This window comes from Cervus elaphus, chromosome 28, assembly GCF_910594005.1.
Source record: "Cervus elaphus chromosome 28, mCerEla1.1, whole genome shotgun sequence".
Taxonomy (NCBI): domain Eukaryota; kingdom Metazoa; phylum Chordata; class Mammalia; order Artiodactyla; family Cervidae; genus Cervus; species Cervus elaphus.
The window spans coordinates 62,898,871-62,922,003 of record NC_057842.1 but is presented as its reverse complement, the minus strand read 5'-3'; the positions used below and the strand labels follow the sequence as shown (position 1 = coordinate 62,922,003).

The 23,133-nt window shown below is 38.2% G+C and overlaps 1 protein-coding gene across 3 annotated transcripts in view; it reads left to right on the top strand.

The window, feature by feature from the left end:
• ZNF292 (zinc finger protein 292) overlaps positions 1 to 23,133 on the top strand; it is a 94,899-nt gene that overhangs the window by 59,804 nt on the left and 11,962 nt on the right. For 2 of the 3 annotated variants that reach the window (XM_043890546.1, XM_043890547.1), the window contains 3 exons: positions 11,434 to 11,636; positions 17,244 to 17,380; positions 19,217 to 19,358. In XM_043890546.1, coding sequence (XP_043746481.1) covers positions 11,434 to 11,636; positions 17,244 to 17,380; positions 19,217 to 19,358 — 482 coding nt within the window. Of the gene's footprint in view, positions 1 to 11,433; positions 11,637 to 16,744; positions 16,764 to 17,243; positions 17,381 to 19,216; positions 19,359 to 23,133 lie in introns of those variants that run through there. The other variant, XM_043890548.1, reaches the window with a different exon arrangement.

Genomic DNA, 23,133 nt, shown 5'->3' with positions numbered 1-23,133 from the left:
TCCGTATATTCCTCCTTCCTTACTCCTAGTATATGTGTAGTAGTTTCAGAATTGATAACCTGTACCCCTGTGGAATCCGTGGACACAGCTCCTCTGCATATCCGCACTGACTCCTCTTGTCCCGTTAGGTGAGCATACCGTTCTTCCATCTCTTTCAGTGAAGTTCTTTCATCACATTTGTAAGATAGAATCTTTTGCCATATTCTGCAATCTGTCCTGGGCTTCGCAACCTCCTAAATCATATTCAAATTTGCCTACCTTTGGAGTCCTTTGTGCCGTAAAGTTGTTTGGGTTTTGACCAATGCATATTATCATGTATCCTCCATTACAGTGTCATACAGGATAGTTTCATTGCCCTAAAAAAGATTAACTAACTGTGCTTCACCTATTCAACCCTCTCCTGAACAGATGACAATTACTTATCCACATTTATGGACTTTTCAGTCTACCTTCATTCATTTAACAATATGCATGTAACATTTATCTATGTATTAGAGTGACTTAGTAGCTCATTCAAAAAAAAGTTGCTGAATTATATTCCATTGTAAGAATGTACCACAGTTTGTTTATCCATTCACCTATTAAAAGACATCTTGTTTTCTACCAGTTTTTGGCATTTATGAATATAACTGCTATAAATATTTGCATACACATTTTTGTGGATAAATTTTCAGATCAGTTGGGTAAATACCTAGGAGAAAGATAGTATATTTTGCTTTGTGAGAAGCTGCCCAACTATAGCATTCTGCAGGCTGTTCTGAATTCTCACTGGTAGTTGATTTTATCTATTTTGGGAATTTTCAGTTCAGTTGCTCAGTCATGTCCGACTCTCTGCAGCCTCAGGAACCACAGCACGCCAGGCCTCCCTGTCCATCACCAATTCCCAGAATCCACCCAAACCCATGTCCATTGAGTCGGAGATGACATCCAACCATCTCATCCTCTGTTGTCCCCTTCTCCTCCTGCCTTCAGTCTTTCCCAGCATCAGGGGCTTTTCCACTGAGTCAGCTCTTCACATCAGGTGGCCAGCCATTCTGATAGGTGTGTCATGATATCCCATTGCTTTGTGTTTCTCTACAGACAGATGATTGTGAACATCTTTTCATGTGAATAGTTACCAGCTGTATATCTTATTTGGAGAAGGATCTGTTTATATATTCTGCTCTTTTAGTTGAGTTTTTTGTTTTTGGTGTTTTTTACTGGCGTATAGTTGGTTTACAATGCTGTGTTAGTTCCCGCTGTACAGGAACGTGAACCGTTCGTACATACATACATATGTGTATTCACACACGTAGCCTCCGTTCACACACACAACCCGCGTTCGCACACGAAGCCTCCGTTCGCGCACGTAGCCCCGTTCACGCACGTAGCCCCCGTTCACACACGTAGTCCCCATTCACACAGCCCGCGTTCGCGCACGTAGCCTCCGTTCACACACACAGCCTCCGTTCGCGCACCTAGGCCCCGTTCACACACGTAGCCCCCATTCGCGCACCTAGCCCCGTTCGCGCACCTAGCCCCCGTTCGCGCACGTAGATACACGTGTTGATACACGTAGCCCCGTTCACACACGTAGCCCCTGTTCGTGCACGTAGCCTCTGTTCATACACGTAGCCCCGTTCACACACGTAGCCCCTGTTCGCGCACGTAGCCTCTGTTCATACACGTAGCCCCGTTCACACACGTAGCCCCTGTTCGCGCACGTAGCCCCCGTTCACGCACGTAGCCTCTGTTCATACACGTAGCCCCCGTTCGCGCACGTAGCCCCTGTTCATATACGTAGCCCCCGTTCACGCACGTAGCCCCCGTTCGCGCACGTAGCCCCGTTAGCGCACGTAGCCTCTGTTCATACACGTAGCCCCGTTCACACACGTAGCCCCTGTTCACGCACGTAGCCCCTGTTCACGCACGTAGCCCCGTTCACGCACGTAGCCTCTGTTCATACACAGCCCCCGTTCACGCACGTAGCCCCGTTCACATACGTAGCCCCTGTTCACACACTAGTCCCGTTCACACACGTAGCCCCCGTTCGCGCACCTAGCCCCTGTTCGCGCACGTAGCCCCGTTCGCGCACGTAGCCCCCGTTCGCGCACCTAGCCCCTGTTCGCGCACGTAGCCCCGTTCACGCACGTAGCCCCCGTTCGCGCACGTAGCCCCGTTCGCGCACGTAGCCCCGTTCGCGCACGTAGCCCCCGTTCGCGCACGTAGCCCCCGTTCGCGCACGTAGCCTCCTTTTCGGCCCCTGTTCCCATGTGGGTCACTGCAGAGTTGAGTGGAGTCCCCTGCGCTGTGCGGCAGGTCTCTGTAACTGGCCTGTGTTATGTATGGTAGAGTGTATGTGTCTACCCCAGTCTCCCGGTTTAATCCCCGCCTTTCCCCCTTGGTAACTGTAAGATTGTCTTCTACATCTGTGACTCTTCCAGTTTGGTAAATAGCTTTATCTGTACTCTGTTTATTTTGGAGTCCACATGTAAGCGATGCCATGATACTTGTCTCTCTGACTTGCTCAGTATGACAATTTCTCGGTCACCCGCGGTTCCTTTTTGTTGCGGTTTGATACAGGTCCTTCAGCAGGTAGCAGCTTGGCGCATATCTCCATTTACTCTGTGACTTGTCATTTTTCTTCACAGTGCCTTGCAGAGGGCAGAAGTTTTAAATTTTAATAAAGTCCAACTTATTTTTTTTTTCTTTCATGGATTGTGCTTTTGTTTTATCTAAAAATAATCACCAAACCCAAGATCATATAGATTTTTCTCCTCTTATCTTCTGGACCCTGGAGAAGGAAATGGCAACCCACTCCAGTATTCTTGCCTGGAAAACCCCATGGACAGAGGAGCCTGGCACGCTACAGTCCATGGGGTTGCAAAGAGTTGGACACGACTGAGCGACTTCACTTTATCTCCTGGAAGTATCATATTAATAGTTTTGCGTTATGTATTTTGGTCTGTGATACATTTTGAGATAATTTTTGTAAAAGTGTAACCTAATTTTTGTTTGGTGAATCTTTCTTGGTTCCTAACAGTCACTTTTATTTCCTGAACACTCACAAGTCATATTTTTAATGTATTAATTTTAAGGCTCTTAGGAATATATTTATTCCTCTAATCTACAGTTTGCAAAATGTACCTAAGTCCCATTTTGAAAATTATATTTTCCCATCTGTTTCCATTTGCTCCATTGTTCTATCCTTTTCAATCTAAAGGTTATTATCAGACCCACCATTCTCTCTGTCCTCATAAACAATGAATAATCAAACCCAAGGAGCAGAGACCCTTCTCAAGAAGCTACCCGCCTGCACCAGTTTGATTACGTCCAGCGTATTCGGACGCTGCTTGTTGAGCTGCTCACTGCGTCTGACACTGTTTCAGCCCCGTGGAGTGTACCCTGCCGGCTGCCTCTGTCCGTGGGTTCCCCTGGCAAGGATTCTAGACTGAGTTGCCTTGCTTTTCTGGAAGGTCGCGTTGCCGGCAGACTCTTTACCACTGAGCCGCCAGGGCAGTCCAGTCGGTGAGCTGGGGGCCATCTTTCCAGTGACAGTTTGCGGAGGTCAGTACCAGGTGCCGACATTGATGGTGTATGCATCCTTGGTCCTGACCCTGCTGTTTTTTCTTTTTTTGTATATGTCATTATTGTAAAAATCTAAACTCTGAAAGAGCGCCCTACTAACAGTTACACTGAATTCCTTCAGCCCTTTCCCCTTTATTTTGGAATAATTTGTAGTTGCATAAATTGTATTTTTACCAGCTTGCCAATTCTTTCTTGAATCCTAAGGCCTGTGGTTCATTTTTTGTTTTTTGAACTCCTTGGTGCTCAAAGGAAATTTCTAAAGCTTAAGATTTTCCACAGTACTTATAAATCCTTCAGAGCTTTGTGAGAAAATAAGTCTTTATTTCAGTAATAAACTTGGCATTTTAAAATAAACAGGAAAAACTTGCTGCTTGGTTTACCAGATATTAGCATACCTACGATGTGATAATATTTTAAAGGAAGAGATGGGAGGAGAGAACAGATGAAATGAGGCCAGATCTGATTACATGCAGCTGAATTTGTTTTCCGATAGAAATCTCTAGTTCTTTGACTTGTTGAAACTTTTCCTGTATTTTTTATGGGCCTGTGTGTATCTTCACCTATATATTCTACGTATAGAATACCAAAATGGGTGATTCTGAAACCTACATTTAAATATGTTGACAGTTTTTTTGAGTGTTAAAACATTTCTTATATAAAATCACTAAAAAGAACATCTTGTAGATTATACATGAAATAAGCTTAAGAAATACAGTTCTCCTAACCATTTCTATTTGGTTTTTTTGTTGTTGTTGTTAAGTTAAAATTATTTTGCCTTCTCTCCCTTTTGCTCTTACTGACCTTGTCTTGTTATAAAAAATAAATAGAACATTTTGGATTTTATTTTAAAAAATCACTGCTAAATTAGATTGCTCTCTGTGTACATTTTACTTGGATCAGTGACTCTGGATAGAATTGAGCTGATGGAATTTAACTGCAGTAAAATTGTAGAAGTGTTCACTTTCCCATTTCAGACTGAGGTTTTATTTTGCATTTTGTTAACCTTAATTATATTCTACTGTTATATAACTAGATACATGGTGACCACCAAGATTTTATTTTTACTATTAATGATTTTAAGACAAAAACTTCCTGGCTTTTCTAAACATCCTAGAAAAATTCATTGTTTCTGTTCTGAGTCTGATTTCATTATCATGTTACATGGATAAAGACATGAGAATTCAATTAAATGTAATAGTAATAATTAAATCTTATTCCACAAGAAAATTTTAGGGTTACTTACTTACCTTTGTTGTTGTTGGTCAGTTGCTAAGTTGTGTCTGACTCTTTGCAGCCCCATGGACTGTAGCACGCCGGGCTCCTCTGTCTTCCACTATCTCCCAGAGACTCACTAGGTTCATCTGTAACATGGAATTTTTAAAATTTATTTAAATTCTGTTTTATATCAATCATGTCAAAAATCAGTTACGATCATGAAGTTTCAGGCTTAATGACAAAGTAGGCAGTTTAAGCAATTCTGAAATCTTGAGTGAAAATGCTGTTTCTTGAAATTTAGCTTGTTCTTCCAGGAAAGGGTGAGAGGTTGGGTGAAGGAAATGTTAAGCTTTTCTTAAATTTCTGAATTTGAATTTTTTGGACTAATAATGCTGAATTGATTTTTTTACTGCATTTTTTTCTTGGGGTAAAAACAAAATAAAGTGTATCATTTAGTCATTTTTAAGTGTATTTTTAAGTGTACAGTTTAGTAAGAGTTCAGTAGTGTTTTGTATGTTCATATTGTTTTGAAACAGATCTGCAGAACTTTTTTAATCTTGCAAAAAAATGTTATCACTTGCAAAAGGATTTTAAACAGTAGCTCCCTCCTTTTCCCATACACCGCTCCCAGTCCCTGGCTAGTCACCATTCTGCGTTTTGTTTCTATGACTTTGACTGCTTTAAACACCTGGTATAAGCGGAGTCGTACTGCATATTTACGTTTTTGTGACTGGCTTATTTCACTTAGCATAATGTCCTCCACATACAACCTGCTAGTATGTGACAGAATTTCCTTCTGTTTTAAAGGTGAATAATACTGCATTATATGTGCGTGCCACACTTACCTGTCCACTCGCCTGTGATGGACGTTTGGGTCACTTCTGCCTCTTGGCCCTCGTGAGCAGGGTTGCTGTGAGCATGGGAGTGCAGATGCCTCTCTGAGACCCTCGTCTGACCTCTTCTGTGACCTCCAGAAGCGGATAGCTACATTTTTTGAGGCACTTCTAGACTGTTTTCCTTAGAGGTTGTATCATTTTATAGTGCTGTCAATAGGACACAGAGGTTACAGTTCCTCTCACCTTCACCCAACATTTATTTTCTCTTTTTGTTTTGTTGTTGTGCTTTTGAAAACAGCCATTCTGAGACAGGTGTGAAATGATATCTCACTGTAGTTTTGATTTGTGTATCATTTTTGGAGAAGTGTCTCTTCATGTCCTTTGCCGATTTTCAATTGGAGTATTTGACTTTTGTTGTTGTTGCATTATAGGAGTTCTTTACATGTTCTGAACATTAACCTCTTATCACATATAATTTGCAAATATTCTCTCCCATTGTGTAAGTTGCCTTTTTACTCTGTTGATTCTGTCCTTTGATGTAGGAAGTTAACTTCAATGTAGTCTTATTTTTTTGTTGTTCTTGGCTAACCCTTGGTATCATACCTAATCAATCATTGCCAAGTCCAGTTCTTGAAGCTTTTCCCCATTGTTTTCTTCTATAAATTTTATAGTTTTGGGTATTATATTTAGGTCTTTAGTTCATTTCATATTTTTTTTTATATGGTATAAGAGTTTAATTTTATTCTTTTGCATGTGAATATCCAGTTTACCCAGCACCATTTGTTGAAGAGACTATCGTTTCCTATTTTGAGTGGTCTTGCCACCTGGTTGAAGATTATTTGATCATTTAGTGAGGGTTTCTTTCTGAGCTTTTTCTTTTTTTTTTTTTTCTTTTTTTTTTTTATTTATTTATTTTTTTGGTCATACATTGATATGAATCAGCCATAGATGAGCTTTTTCTTTTTTTTTTTGAGCTTTTTCTATTCTGTTGCATTGCCTGTATTGCTGTCTGTTACGCCACTTTTGATTGTTTTGCAGTCCATTTGAAGTGAGGAAGTGTGAGACCTCCAGCTTCATTCTTTTTCAGAATTGTTTTGGCTGTTTGGGGTTCCTTGAGACTGTATATGAGTTTTAGGGTCAGTTTTTCTATCTCTTCAAAATAGCCATTCAGTTTTGTTGGGATTACATTGAATCCATAGTTTGCTTTGGGTTGTTGGCCGTCTTAACCACAGTAAGTCTTCAAATCCATGAACATGGGGTTCCTTGCGTTTTCCTGTGTCGTCTTTAATTTCTTCAGTAATGTTTAATTTCGTGCAGAGCTTCCCTGCTGACTCAGGCAGGAAAGAATCTGCCTGCCGTGTGGAAGGCCTGGGTTCAGTCCCTGGGTCGGTAAGATCTCTGGAGAAGGTAATGGCTACCCACTCCAGTATTCTCACCTGGAGAATCCCATGGACATAAGAATCTGGTGAGCTGTAGTCCATGGGGTCGCAAAGAGTCGAACATGTCTGAGCGACATGAATTCAAATTATCTGTTTGCTTCCCAGGCGGCACTAGTGGTAAAGAACCCACCTGCCAATACAGGGGACGAGAGAAGCTCGGGTTCAGCCCCTGGTTTGGGAAGATTCCCTGGAGGAGGGCATGGCAACCTGTTCAGTATTCTTGCCTGGAGACGCCATGGACAGAGAAGCCTGGCAGGCTACCCTTCACAGAGTTGCAAAGAGTTAAGAGTTGGAGATGCCTGAAGCGACTTAGCGCACACCCAGTGGTTATCGGTCTCGCTGTACAAGTGTTTCACTCTCTTGGTCAGGCCTGCTAAGCACTTTGTTCTTTTTGTTGCTATTATAAATGGAATTGTTTTCTGAATTACCTTTTCAGTTTGTTCATCATTAGTGTATAGAAATGCGTCTTGTTTTTGTGTTCTGGTTTTGATATCCTGCAACTTCGCTAAATTTATTTAGTGTGTGTGTAATCTTTAGGATTTTCTATTATCTGCATTCAGATGATATTATTTCTTCCTTTTTATTTTGGATGCCTTTTTACTTCTTGCTCAAATGCTGAATCGATCTTAAGAGAAAATAATTTTTTTTTAATGGAATAGGTGATGCAGATTCATGAAGGTCATGATGGGAATTTTGGAATTTACCATTTGAACGCAAAGGAAAACCACTTGGAAATTTTAGCTGGGAAAAGAGAATTGAGTATGTTCTTCAGAGCAGGGGGGAAAAGCATCCTGAGTCCTAGCGGAGATGTGTTAGAAAGACTAGCAGAATGCAACAGGGTCACCTGAGAGATTTAACAATTTTGGCTGGGAGAAGGGGGTGAATGGTAGGTGTATAGGTGGAGAAAAATGAATGGGGTTAAGTATTTAGGAGTTGGAAATAACAGGATTGTATGGTGAACTGTAGGTTAGGATAAGAAGGAGGAACAAGGGAGAAGAGGAAAATTTTCACACCACCTTTTAGTTCTCTTTAGTTTTATAACACATATTGTGGCATAGATATTTTTGTATGCAGTGTTTGAGATGATTGGGAACCAGCTAGCTGGAGATGCTGCAAGGGGAATTATGTGCAAATCTGAGTGTGGAGATAGACACTCGGTAAATAGATTTGACTCCACTTTGGGGGGAGTCCAGAACTAAGTCCTACAATTTTGGTGTATGGTACATGATCAGTTAATATTTATATAAAGATTTATCACAAATATTCAGCTTACATATTGTAATAGTTTAAAAATTAATTCTATCTTTCATGTTTTTCTTTTTACTATTATGTAAGTAGCATTTTATGGAAAGAAGGCCGTTATTACTTTAATTGAACTGACAGTATCACTCATTTACATTGCCATTGTAGGTCATCCAGATCTCTTGATACGCTTGAATGTAGTAAATAAAAACTGCTTTTTCCTCCCAAGTACATAAATTACACAGAAAATAGATAAAAAGGCTACCCAAGTAAAATTCAATGTATTTTATAGTTTTCTGGGATAGAGGGTGGGGAAAGCAGGGTAGGGAGTGAAATTTGATGTGACTAGCTACTCAAGGATAAAGATAAAGCTTTTTTTCAAGAGTCTGATAATCTTTGATGTGCTGTTATAACTTTGTAAGGAAAACATGTCCTGGATTGGAGAGAAATAGAGAAACATATAGAGGAATGGGGGAAAGGAAAGCAGGTAAAAGGAAGATGGAGAAGGAGGAGGAGGAATGTGGGGAGTGAGTTTCCCTCCCATAGGGGGAGGTTCTGAATAGAGTGTTAAATGAAATCTACTTTTGATCCATTTGAACCATGAGCTTCAGAATACATAATTACTTTCCTCTGAAAACGAATGCTACTTCACAGCTCTGTTACTTAAAGTGCTGTTCTAACGAGCAGTAGGCACACTAGCTAAAGAGGAATTTTATTTTTCTCATTGCACCACTGTGTTAAGGTGGAAGTTTGCAGGACTGGTCTGCTTCTGGTTCCAGTTCTGTGATAACTGGGTTTATGACCCTAGGAAGTCGTTTGCCTTCCGTGAGCCTCAGTTTACTCATCTGCCCAACGATGGAGCTGGACAAAACGATCTGTGAAGCTCCTTCCGCTCTAATGTTCTATATTTCTTTGAAATCTGTTTTGCGCTAAGTGTGGCAATGGTTTTCCATTGTTTAAAAACACACACACAAATATGTCTTTGCAATGTATAGTAACATATTCTACTCTACTTGAATTAGTACAGAAATTATTTTGTGTAATTTGTCATTCTAACTACATGCTGCTCTTTGAGATTTTAGGGACTGTTTGAAATTCTATTATCATTAGTTTCATTTAAAAGTTGCCACCTTTAAATAATTTCTTTGCTATGATCTTCAGAGTTCACTGAGTATGAGTTTTTGTGGGAGTATGTGAAATAATTCCCAGGCTTTTTACCACTAGTGTTTTTTGGAACCTCAGGCTGTTTCTTAAAGTCCATAACTTATAGCCAGAATATCTTTTTTTAAAAACTCTTATTTCCTTAGTGTTTTCATTGAAAATCTTTACAGATTTTGCTTTGGCTATTGAGCTAAGCTATGAAAGGATATTTGCAGTGTAATTGTCCTAACAGAATCGTGTGATATTGAAAAGAAAAGTAATGCCCTATGTATGTCAGACATACCATCAGAGGTACCATAGGGTTATACAAATAGTGTTATTTCTTTGTGTTTAGTCTTTATATATATATTTTTTTTTGGTGTAGTTTAATGTGTAAAGAATAGAGAGTAGCAGGAATAAGGTCTAGACTTCAAGAAAAGAATGAAATTTGGGATCCTGTATTAAATTGCTTATGTGCTCATGGTTTTAATACTGAGGAGCTTTGATCATACTATTTTATAGAAGAATATTTTCATAGTGGAGTATAGTTAGAGCCAAAGTTACTAAATGGTAGCAAAGGATATTTACAAAGAGGAAGAACATCTTTTATTTTCCATGTTCTAACCCACAAATTACTTCCTAGACATGTTTTCCAGTCCTTTCACAAGTTGAGAAATCTTGTTTTATTTATAGGGCATATAAAATTTTATCACTTGAAAGTCTTCCAAAGGTTGTTGGCTAGCCATCACCAAGTAAACTTTTAAGCACCATTTTCATCCTGGTAAAGAAAACTTAAGGAAAAGTTTAAATTTGTGTTTGTTAAATTTTAAAGTTGCCTTCACAAATTAGAAAAAAAAGTTAAATTCTTCCTTGTAGTTGATCAGACAAGCACTCAGAAATTCAAAGTTTGAACAGAATGAATATTTATTATACATTAGCGGGTCTTAAGCAAGTGTTGAGGTTTATTGGTTGATACTTTGAAAACCTAGAGAACTTTCAGCAGACTACCCTCCAACCCCTCATTTTTCCATAGATAATTTAAATTTGTCCTAAGACTCCTATTAAGGCAAGATAGCGCTTCCCTGATGGCGCAGCAGTGTAGAATCCACATGCAGTGCAGGAGCCGCAGAAGATGCGAGTTCCACCCCTGGGTCAGGAAGATCCCCTGGAGGAGGAAATGGCAACCTACTGCAGTATTTTTGCCCGAAAAATCGCATGGACAGGGGAGCCTGGCGGGTTGCAATCCATGGGGTCGCACAGAGTCAGACACGACTGAGCATGCATGCGCAGACTTCACCTTTTAAAATGAAAATACATCAACAGAATTGAACACAATATTAGTTGAATTTCATCTTCTAGAATACCCAAACATCCTTTTGGGGTTACCCATATAAGAATCCTCCTGCCATTGCAGGAAATGCCAAGAGAGACAGGTTCAATCCCTGGGTCAGTAAGATGCCCTGGAGTAGGAAATGGCAACCCACTTCAGTATTGGCTGGAATATTTCATGGGCAGAGGAAACTGGCGAGCTATAGTCCATGGGATTGCAAAAAGTCAGGCACAGCTGAGGGACTGTGCGTATACACATATAAGTGTGTAATGCCCTTGCCCTGCAAAAGTCTAGAAATGCTAACCCCTGATAATTCAAGAATAAAAGCTGTGGGAGAAAGAATTTAATATAATTTTAATAACACCGACTCAGAATTCAATGCAAAATTATTTTTATAATCAGGAATTCAACTCACCTCATTGTAAATCATTATAAATAGTACTTTAAGGGGCTAAAGTATTTAATACAACTCTAAAAAATTAACTACATGATCATCTTCTGCTTATAAGATCAAATATTTTGTGCTAGTCTGAGAATGATAGAAAATTGCAACAACAAAAAAGTTTAGTTTCTGTGCTTTAAACAAATATTGCTTGTAAGTATTTGTATTGCAAATGAACTATTTACCAAATGTTAATAATCTATTATGTCTTGTTTTTTAAAGTGAATGAATTTTTAGCTTTTGAGGGTCCCATCTTGTTGGATATGAGAATTAAACATCTAATCAAAACAAATCAGTTAAGTCAAGCAACTGCTCTAGCAAAGCTGTGTTCTGACCATCCAGAGATTGGTACAAAAGGTAGTTTTAAGCAAACTTACCTTGTCTGTCTTTGTACATCATCACCAAATGAAAAGTTAATCGAAGAGGTGAGTATGTTTTCTTTTGTTAGTAGTTATTTTTTAAGTAAAGCTAATAATTTTTAATTATATTAGAATGTCTTTGACTTTCTTTTCTCTTAAATCGTGAAGAGCCATTGTTATCAGTGCTAAATTTTTGATGTGCTCTTAGATAGTGATTGTAAGCAGCTTTCAGGATTCTGTGTAAACATTTCACCTGGCTTCTACTTTAAATAAGTTGGCTCTTTTTTATCAGAAAGACGGTGGTAGCTTAATTTAGCTAGCATTTTATATTAGTGTTTGGGCTTTAATTTCAGTTTTACCTGACTTCACAATACTTGCAGATTTTATTTTAACTAAGTAACTTTAAAAAATTTATATGTCTTCCCCCTAATAATACTCTCTCTCTCTTCCTCTGATATTTCTCTATATCTGTCTATCTATATATATATTTATTTGCATAGTTTAAATTTGCATATTTAGTTTTTCTTTGTAAGACCAGTGATTGTGTTTTTTTCACTTCTAGTTGGCAGAAAGCATAGTATTCATGTATTTGTGTATTTTATACTACAGATTTCTAAAAGTAGAATCGTAATCCAAATGGAATTTTGCATCTTAGAGGACTCGTAATTCCAAAATGAAGTTGAAGACTGGGTAGGAGAATTGAAAGTTGTTGATCAAAAAAGCAGAATATGTATATAAAGAGAATAGATAAAACTATAATACATTGGACAGTGATGTGTATATATGTCTTATATCTCTAATATAAGTATCCTTTGATTCTAGAGCGGTAGCAAATGGAGAACAAAGGGATTGTGGGACAGATTTTAGGATATGCAAAGGGAAAAGCTGAAATAAGAGAGAGAGGGGACAATTAACAGAGGTGCACGATCCCCTGAGTAGATGGAGACTGCAGTCAGAATCCAGAACAAAGATAACCTCTGACAGAAAGCTAAATGCCCACATGAGGTTAAAGGTTGGAATTATAATGGTGATTGTGTGATTTTTCTTGAGAATAGAAAATAAAGAGGAAGATGATAGCGTTGGACCAAGATGAGAAGCCTGTTGTGTATGTTTTGGATAATGAGGATCCTGGGAAGAGTGATGCAGTTTCTAGACCAGATGAAGTAGAGCCAAGGGCTCTGGCTTAAGAGATATCATTAGTTTGAATATTAGCTATTTTTCTCTTTAGTGTTTCTCTTTTATCTCAGGTAATGGCTTTTTCATTGCTGTAATAGGAGCTAAATAGAGGATTGAAATTTTCTTATTAGTCAAGAATAACTCTGTAGACAACTTCATTGGCAGATGTATAAAGTTTCTTGAGATACAGCTTTTGAAATGTGTGTGACATTTTTTAGTCCTTAAATAGTTATTATGATATTGCATTCTATGTATTTTTCAGCTTCATTTAAGTTTTCATTATCAGTTCAGTCCCAACCCTTAATTAAGTCTGTCCGTCTGCTCATCCTTCCTTCAGCAGATTTTTATTAAGTAAATGAAAGGTGTCCTCTAAACACCAAGAGGGTTGTAAGTGAGTAAAGGACGGACCCTTAGACGCGTACCTTCTGGCAGGAAAGTATCTAAAGATAGGGTGGTTACATTAACTTTTAAAGTCCTGTTTGAAGTTGAAGACTATGAATCTGTTATCTCCAGGAAAGTCTCTATTTCTAGCTATCCTGAATAATCAAAAAAATCTTGCAGTATTGAACCTAAATTCCCTCTTGGTTTAATTGTCCGGAGTTAAGTAACAGCAGCCCACTCTGCTGTGGGAGCTCCTCGGGAAAATTCTCTCTGAGGCCCCTGGGTGTCTCTGATGTCATGGGAAGTTGTTTTTTCCTTCTCATTTTAGGCAGGTGAAACTAAGATACTCCATGTTCTTTAAGCAGAGTACACAGAATCAGTTTCCCCACCAGAAGCGAACCTAGATCAATACTGTAGAACAGAACAGGATATGTGTAAGTCTGACAACGCTCCTTGTTAGGAATCTCTTTTCACTTAGAGATTGTTTGACTATTCTTTTATTTTTCTATTACAAACATATTGATTGTTCCAAGTGAAGTAAATTCTGTCATCCCTTCTGCCCCAAGGAAAGTAATCACTTTGGAGCAACTGCCCAGACATTGCCCCATTCAGAGGAGGCATGCGCGCTCCCTCACATGGCCCACTGCAAACATTTCCCTTACCTACCTGGTTCTTGTAAACACTTGAGGTTTCTACCCATTCTTTAGAGTAGGTGGCAGTAGATATTAGAGTCAGCCATGACCTGGACCTTTAGTCTTTATCCGTGAGCCTGTGAGCAAGGGCTGACTGTTTCTCAGGACCCTTGCACTGTGACGGAAATAACAGCTAGCCCTGGTGGATGGCCGAGGAGCGAGGCGGAGAGACCCGTGTTTATCTGGCTTCTCTATAAGGGCTGGGCTTTGGCCTAGGTTCTTGGTGTCAGTATAAAAATGAAGTTAGCAGTGTTTATTTTATATTCAGTATTTCTCCTGGTTTTGTTGTCAAAATAAACATGAAAGTAAAATCTCCTTTGTCTCTGTTATTTCCCATCTGACCCAAGTAATCATTAAATGTGAAATTTTTTATTTCTAATATTTTTACATATAAACCTTCTTTAAACATACACACATCCTGGCTGATAGGGACTTTTCCTGCTCTTAGTATGGACATCTTTCCATGTCATTTCTTATAAATCAACCTCATTCCTTCTCATGGCTGCATAATTCCATAGTATAGATTTTTAATTAATATTTTAGTCAAACTAGAGGACATTTAAATTGTTGCCTGGTACTTATTGATACATCCTTTCATTCTTCTTGGGGGTACACTGGTGAGGTAAATTTCTATAAGTAGAATTGCTGAATCAAAGAACCTACACATCTTAAATCGGGCCATGCTACCATCCCCCCCCCAAAAAAGGTTATGAGTTATGCTCCCATAAACAGTTACGAAATTTTTTATTCCCTAACACTATAGATTATTTGTCTTTTAAATCTAGCCCAAGATGTTGCTACTCTGAGAGTTAAAAAAAAAAGTAGCTAATTATTTTAGTGTGACAGGTTTACGATTTAAGTCCTTTTCTGAATGGAGGAAAGCAATTTTATTTTGATAAGCAAAAAGCTTCTCCTGACATGTATTCAAGCCCATACATTTTAAAAGTGCACTTGGTAAATGTATGTAAAATATGAACTGTTCTATATTTTTTTAATATCTGGCAGAAGGCTATATTAAAACATAAAAGTCATTATTTGCACTTTTGAAATGATTTTTACACTTTACAAAGGGATTTAGCAAAGGGATGGTGCTAATTGACTTCCAGTGTTTTATTCATATTTTTAAATTTTCTAGTGTTAAATTTTTGCTCATTTTTTCAAAGCAATACAGAATAGATATCTGTAATATATAAATAGTCCCTATATTGGTAGTATATTGATAATCCTTACTTTATGCTGCCTTGGATTATAAAATATAGTTCTTGCTCATTGATGGCTAAAGTTGACCTATGTTTCACTTGCACAGTTTTAATTCAGCCATTGATTAGGTTTCAGTTTCTCTATAGTGTCCTATTTTTTTTTTCAAGTGGGGTATCTATATTAGGGAAATGAGTAGTGCTTAGTAAAAATTGCTTCCTTAGCATACCAATAAAAAGTGAAATATAATTGAATATAGCAGATGTTTCAGTTAGTATGTTGTATATTTGTGGATTTATAGGAGCTACCTTTGTTGGTTTTGTATTTTAGATAGATATAAATATGTTTTATTATTAAGTGTAAGCTAATATAGGTAATATCATTGGAAAAACTAATTTCTTATATATAATGTACATATTTTGCATTATTTAAGCATTCAGTAAGAACACCTTAGGTTTTTAAAAAACATGAAAATTTGATTCAAAATAAATTAGACTTGCGTGATGTAAGAATTTTTTAAAACTTGAACTTGTAAAATCAGCATTGATCAATGAAGACCCTCAGTGCGCTTATGTAATATGCTTATGTAGAAGTCTAGAAGAAGCACAGACTTTGAAGCTAGATCTGGTTTGAAATCTTGACTCTGCTAATTAAGCATGCAGCTTTGAGCAAGTAACTTAATTCTCTGCGTCTTGTCTCTAAAAAGAAACAGTCGTGTGTACCAGGCAGGCCACTGCACTGGGTTAGCAATGCTTCTGAAGAAGTGGACACGAATGAATAGTAGAGTAGCTGCTCTTTGTTGTTATTACTGACGTCTTACGTGTAAAATGTTTCTAATGCCTGTCTAGTAGAAAAATTAAGATTAATAATTACATACATGTATAAAATGTCTAACAATACATTTAACTTATTGTAGGTATTTGAAAATATTAATTGTATAAATATATATTGTTCAGCCCTTTTTGTGTTTGTTTACGTAGGGTTCTTTATAGATAAAGATCTGTACAAAAGAGGCAGACACAGGAATAATGGAAAACGTACTGTGCCAGAGAGTTCCAGGATTTGGGTTTTAGTCATAACTCTTACACTAACTTCCTATTTACTTTAAGGAGTGATTGTTGTTAAACACATAGATTCAGAGTTGGGCCTTAGTGTTTCCTAGCTCGATTTAATATGTAAAATGGAACTTCTGAATCTGTCCCCTTGCAGTCTTTATCCTTGTTGTCAAAGATCAAACCTCAGGATTACCACATTTCCATTCAGACACTTGTTTAATTCTAAACACCTTACATTTTTACACACACACACACACACACACACTTTTCCTGTACTCAAAAATTAATGAGGAGGCACAGAGATTAACAGGGAGATGTATAGTTAGCTCTGTGATACATGGGTGCTAATGGTTTGTATCGATCTTCAATTTTTTTTGCCATTTGACAGTTGTGCCATGTTAATTCTGTGGAACACCAGTGATCTGTGATTGTGTGCTCTTTGTCACATCTTTATCTTAAAGCAAATCCTTATAGAGATCATAGGTACATTATGATTGTTTATTGTAGTAAATCATTGTAGTAGAGATAATAAATTTTAATTTTTTAAAAATAAGCAATAGATGTAAGTGCATAATTAAATGAAGCAAGTTGCCTTCATCTAGGTTATACTTATGCATGCATGACTTGACAAGCTTTGAGATGGAATGAATATATATGAAAAGAAAAATAATGGAGATTTATAGAAAACTGAGGTGAGCTTCATTTAAAAGTGGTATAGCTACATAAAATGTTTCATGTTTTATTTTATTCCCTGCAATGAATAGACACTTTGTTTCTTAGTCTATATCCAGTAAATGTTTCTGTCTTTTTGTTCATTCTAATGCTTTTTAAATTACTGGATAAACGGAAAAAAATACAAGTAGCAGCTTTTCTTTTTCAGTATTATAGACCTGATTTAATGGGTAGGCGTTGCTTGTAATTAGCATTAGTTATTTACATATAAATGAATACTTATAAAGGTTTTGAAGATCATTGGTTCTCTGACTTGAAGAAAGATTATTTCTTTAAACAGTAGCCCAGTCATGACAAATTATGAATTGATAATGTATGAGTTAATGAGGTTTTACCATAGAAAATGATCTGTACATACCTAATAAAAATTGTAAAGTATATTACTATATATTCTAACCTAAAACCATTTTATGGCATATTTCTGTATCCTTTCTCTGTAGATTTCAGAAGTTGATTGCAAAGATGCCCTAGAAATGATCTGTAACTTAGAATCTGAGGGTGACGAAAAAAGTGCTCTTGTCTTATGTACTGCATTTTTATCACGTCAGCTTCAACAGGGAGATATGTACTGTGCTTGGTGAGTTGATTTTCTTTTGAAAAGAGAAGGTTTTTAAGTAAGATTACAGATAGGTTGTGCAGATAGCTTAAGAACATATTTTTAAAAATCTTTTTAGTGTTACCAAGACAAAAAAGCTTATTTTCAGATACTGTATGCTGTGTAAACTGATTATCAAGTAGTTCATATTATAACTTAAAAATTTTTTTCTGTTAAGAGACCACACAATTCCTCAGTATACCAGTAATGATCATATAATGATCAGTTATGACTAGGAAAATTTTAAATGTTGGAAGATGAAAGAAGGGCTTATTTTATTTAATACTACAATAAAAATGTTTTCAGATATGGAAGCCACCTTTAATGTATGTATTGTTCCTTTGCATATTGCACACTTTTTGCTGTTAATGCATAACTAGGTGCTAGTCATTTACGTGTAGAAATATAGTTCATTTACCCACTTACGAGGTGTCATTCTATTAATACTTCACTAAATTCTTCAATACACATTTCTTCATATGGTACATTCCCTAGTGTGCAAACCTGTTATATATATCGTCCTTTGGGAGGATACAGATAGCAGGGATAATTACTTGAGTTAAGTCAGAAAACTTAAGATCAGCTGTCTTAAGTTAGTGTTAGCTCACACTGACAATTTATCTGGTCAGTCAACTGTATTGTTAGTCTTCAGTGTTGTACTTGTATCGTGGAAACACAAAAGAAAATTTAGTGTACAGCATTCTGAAATTTAAGAATATTTACCTGAACTGTGAGGGTGAGCTCATGGTAGGAAGTGGCAGTACAGAATTGAGTTGAGATAGAAAAGTCAACTCGAAAGCCTGTAAGTAGTTCAGCTGGGGAGTTAAAGTTTCCTGTGGATATGGGGTGAGGTGAAAGAAATGTTTGAAGAGGCTGATAGATAGGGTCAGTGATAATGATGTGTTAAATTAGAAGGGCAGTGAACCAAAAAGAATGTTAATTATCCTTTTCATGTATTAACTTTCAAGTTTCAGGAGAGATCAAAGTGGGGAAGTCTTAGAAAAAACTAAAGAGGTGAAAGTGGTCAAGACTAGAGAGACAGATTTTGAAGTCCTCAATATGCAGGTTAAAATCCAGTAGATGAGCAAGTTACTCAAGTGGATGGTGAAAAGGGCAAAGCTTCCAGGACTGGAAACTGAGGAGCTAATTGGAAAGGCCTATATGGAGAATACTTGAAACAGCAAAGATTTGTGTGGAAGTTAACTGTGGAGGACAGAGAGAAATAGGATGATAGGTAAAAGGGTAGAAAATTTCTCAGTTCAGTAGGGTTATTTTCTATGAGAAATACAGTGTGATTGCATTTGGAATAAATTTCAAAGTTTATTTTTCAAAGTCTTTTATTTTTTTCCACTGCGGTAGCACAGAGCAGTTGTTTTCTTCTGGGTTCTATGTCATCATAGATTCTTAACATTATCTAATAATAAATTATTAGAAGATAAAAATTAAATGCTTTTTAAAAATCATTTTGCCATTGATGCATTTTATATATACACATATTTTGCATTTCTTATTACTTTTAAAGTTCAGATGTGTGTGTATCTTGTTTAAATGTCGGGTATGTATCTTATTTAAATGTCAGGTGGTTTCCTAGTAAAAGGGTGAGTGCTTCTTTGAGATTGAAAAATCTTAATATTAAGTGATAAATCATATCTTGATTTTATTTAATAAGTCTCTAGAAAATTGAGGGTCTTTTTCTTTTAAACGTCATTCCACATATAGCATTAGAATCTGAAACTAGTTTTAATTTCGAATGTAATTACTAGACAAAGTTCATGATTTTACATTGCACCTCCAACTTACTTTTTTTTTTCTTTTTAGGGAACTCACTCTCTTTTGGAGTAAATTACAGCAGAGAGTAGAACCATCTATTCAAGTGTACCTAGAAAGATGTCGTCAACTTTCTTTGTTAACCAAGACAGTATATCACATTTTCTTCCTGATTAAAGTTATTAATTCAGAGGTAAGAATGATCAAGGTATCTTAATTTCAGATGTGTAAATTACACATTTAATATGTGGACTTCCAGTGACTTTTATTTCAATTAATGCTTTGAATATTGATTTTATTAGTCCTTAATTTTACTTGATACAGAGAAACTTAAAAATGCAAATGATAGCCAGGGGCTTGCTCTTAGCCTGAAGACAAGCACTGTATACATAATACTCATATTTTATCATTCCACAGTTTTTCTTCTAGGTGTTAACACTGTTTTGATAATTTGGTTCTATGTAAATTTAGAAAGTGTAAAAAGAAATATAGCTTCCTTTGTTTGCTGTCTGGCAGATTATAGTATCTAAGATTCCTTCTTCTACAAAAGACCCAGAAATACTTGATGAAATAAAACATTGTTCTTAGTGGTTAGCAGCTTAATTACAAGAATAGTGGGGAATTCCCTAGACTTAAAAAGAAGAGGAACCTCAAAACTGGAGTAGAAACTGAGCTGAGGCTAGGGTTCTCCTAACCTGCTGGGGAGTGGGGTGTTAGTACTTGGAGCAGCTTAGGGGTTTGAAGTTTTATATCCACACAGGGATAAGATAAGATACAGCATCTTGGGCCCTTTTTAAGTTGGGGATTTAGAACTGAGTTCCATGTCCCCCACTTCCTTTCCACTAACTTGTAAAGTACTATAATTTCATTGCAAAGTGAACTAGAAAAATATTACTTGAACACAGATGATGGTTGGAAACCTTGTCCAACTGGACTGTGGGTCAGAGAAGGAAAATGTTTTTCCTAATAAATTGTAACCATAGGTCTGCCTTCACACAGATTTAGGGTCCACATTTACCCTACACTATAACCAGGAATCCCCACATCAAGTGGGTGTCAGGGAAGAAGACCTTTTCCTCTCCTTTTCCTTCTTAGTTATGTTGGCTCTTCTAAGAATTAAACAGACATGGGGCAGATTAACAGGAGAACACCAAGCAAAAGTTTAATAACATATATACTTGGGAGAGGCCCAAGAAAACTAAGTAGCTTGCCAAAATGGCCAAAATCTTCACCTTAATTACCGCTCTCAGTTAAAGACAAAGAGAGAATGTTGGGAGTGGCAGTTTGGGCCTTCGGAGCAAAAGCAGGGAGTTCACATGGAAATGGAAAAGCAAATGCTTGTTGGGTCCTGAAGAAACAAGGAGACATGGTAGACTGATCTCCAGGCCCTACAGAGTTTCCTCCACCATGCCCAACCCATGTTCTTTGCAGATATGTCTGGAAATAGCTCTGTTACAGGAGCAGGCCCTTTTTCTAAATTCTTTTAGTCAATAAAGAGGAGTTTTGGGGGATAACAAGAAAAACCTCCTTAGTCTTCTGTTTTTTAAAAATAATCAGCCTAAAATAATCCTCCTGTCAAAGAGACACATTTTGGGGTAGTGGAGTTTGCTCCCCTACCTAAGTAATATTTAAAAAGGTAAGGGTGAAGTCCTGGGCTGGTAAATGCCTGGGATCCCTGGCAGAAGCAAATGAAGAACTACTTTGGAGGGACATACCTTCAATACATGATTTCTTTGATAAAGCTCTTCTCAAGATAGGTTCACCATCCAGCTTTATAATGAAAGTGTCAGCCATGGGCAGTTTTTGCAGAGACAGCTAACAGTAGGATTAAACTTTTTAAAGGATAAAAAGTATAAATAACATATATTTAAAGACATAAATAAGTTAACCATCACTATCTATTAAGCATACAAAACAATCCAACGTGAATGAATTTCAGTAGACAAAACGATGGAATCATTTGCTTGAGTCTTTAAATACAGTCTGATAAATCTATTAGATACATATATTTAAAGATATAAAATAAGGAATGAAAGTGTGAAAAAGAGAGGTCCTATAAAATGACCAAGCAGATTTTAAAAAGAGTCAAAAGAACTTTTAGAAATACAAAAACATAATCATAGACATGAAAACACTTAACAGATGGATTAAACAGTAGATGAGACAAAATTCTAAAGGGCAGTGATAATAGAGATTGCATATGTGTTTCCGTTCATTTACTAGCAAAAATCAGAATCCAGCTTTTACAAAACTAATTTCTTTTGTTATAGTAATCCTTGTAGGAATGCATTTGGTTTCCACTTTAAAAGTACACAAAGACAGCTTCCAAAGGTGCTACCACTGCATGGGATGGGATGCCAAACAGGTCTTAGGGATCCTTGAAAGCTAGGATGTAGCATGACATGAAGTATTTGTATGTATAATTTTGGGTTTGAAAGTAGGGACCAAAAGACATTCTAACTGTCTTTGATCTTTTAAGATCTGTATTTGGTCAGTAACTATTACATGTATCTTTTGCTTTTTTTTTCCTCCTGAAATAATTTCTCTTCATTTTCAGGAGTAAAGAACAGGAATGAGCAGTAGAGGAAAGAACAGGAATGTTTATCTGGTGTGCCCCTTTCCCCTCTGTACCTCAGAGCTCCAGGAGTTGTTGAGAATTGTTGCCCAGCTGCTGACATAATGACTTAGAATAATTATTTCCTTCTTAAACTGTAATTGAGATCTGTAAAGGAAATGGGGCAGATAACTTGGTTCATCATTTGATTTATTTTTTCCTAGACGCCTGCAGTCAAAGAGTTGGAAATATAAAGCCCTACCTTTAAGGATCTCATATTTGCCGAGACCCATTGCCAGTTGCTTTGTAATACGTCTTTCTTGACTAGTGGGATATCGGGACTGCTGAGCCGAGAAAAGCAGGAGGCTCGGCACAGTCCCTGGTGCAGAGTAGGCGCTTAGGGAGGGAAGGAGAGGCCCTCACCCGCTTACCTGTGAGTAGGCGCTGAGCGAAGGAAGGAGAGGCCCTAACCCGCTTACCTGTGAGTAGGCGCTGAGCGAGGGAAGGAGAGGCCCTCACCCGCTTACCTGTGAGTAGGCGCTGAGTGAAGGAAGGAGAGGCCCTAACCCGCTTACCTGTGAGTAGGCGCTGAGCGAAGGAAGGAGAGGCCCTAACCCGCTTACCTGTGAGTAGGCGCTGAGTGAAGGAAGGAGAGGCCCTAACCCGCTTACCTGTGAGTAGGCGCTGAGGGAAGGAAGGAGAGGCCCTCACCCGCTTACCTGTGAGTAGGCGCTGAGCAAAGGAAGGAGAGGCCCTCACCCGCTTACCTGTGAGTAGGCGCTGAGGGAAGGAAGGAGAGGCCCTCACCCGCTTACCTGTGAGTAGGCGCTGAGGGAAGGAAGGAGAGGCCCTCACCCGCTTACCTGTGAGTAGGCGCTGAGGGAAGGAAGGAGAGGCCCTCACCCGCTTACCTGTGAGTAGGCGCTGAGCGAGGGAAGGAGAGGCCCTCACCCACTTACCTGTGAGTAGGCGCTGAGGGAAGGAAGGAGAGGCCCTCACCCACTTACCTGTGAGTAGGCTCTGAGCGAAGGAAGGAGAGGCCCTCACCCGCTTACCTGTGAGTAGGCTCTGAGGGAAGGAAGGAGAGGCCCTAACCCGCTTACCTGTGAGTAGGCGCTGAGCGAGGGAAGGAGAGGCCCTCACCCGCTTACCTGTGAGTAGGCGCTGAGGGAAGGAAGGAGAGGCCCTAACCCGCTTACCTGTGAGTAGGCTCTGAGCGAAGGAAGGAGAGGCCCTCACCCGCTTACCTGTGAGTAGGCTCTGAGCGAAGGAAGGAGAGGGCCTCACCCGCTTACCTGTGAGTAGGCTCTGAGGGAAGGAAGGAGAGGCCCTCACCCGCTTACCTGTGAGTAGGCTCTGAGCGAAGGAAGGAGAGGCCCTCACCCGCTTACCTGTGAGTAGGCGCTGAGGGAAG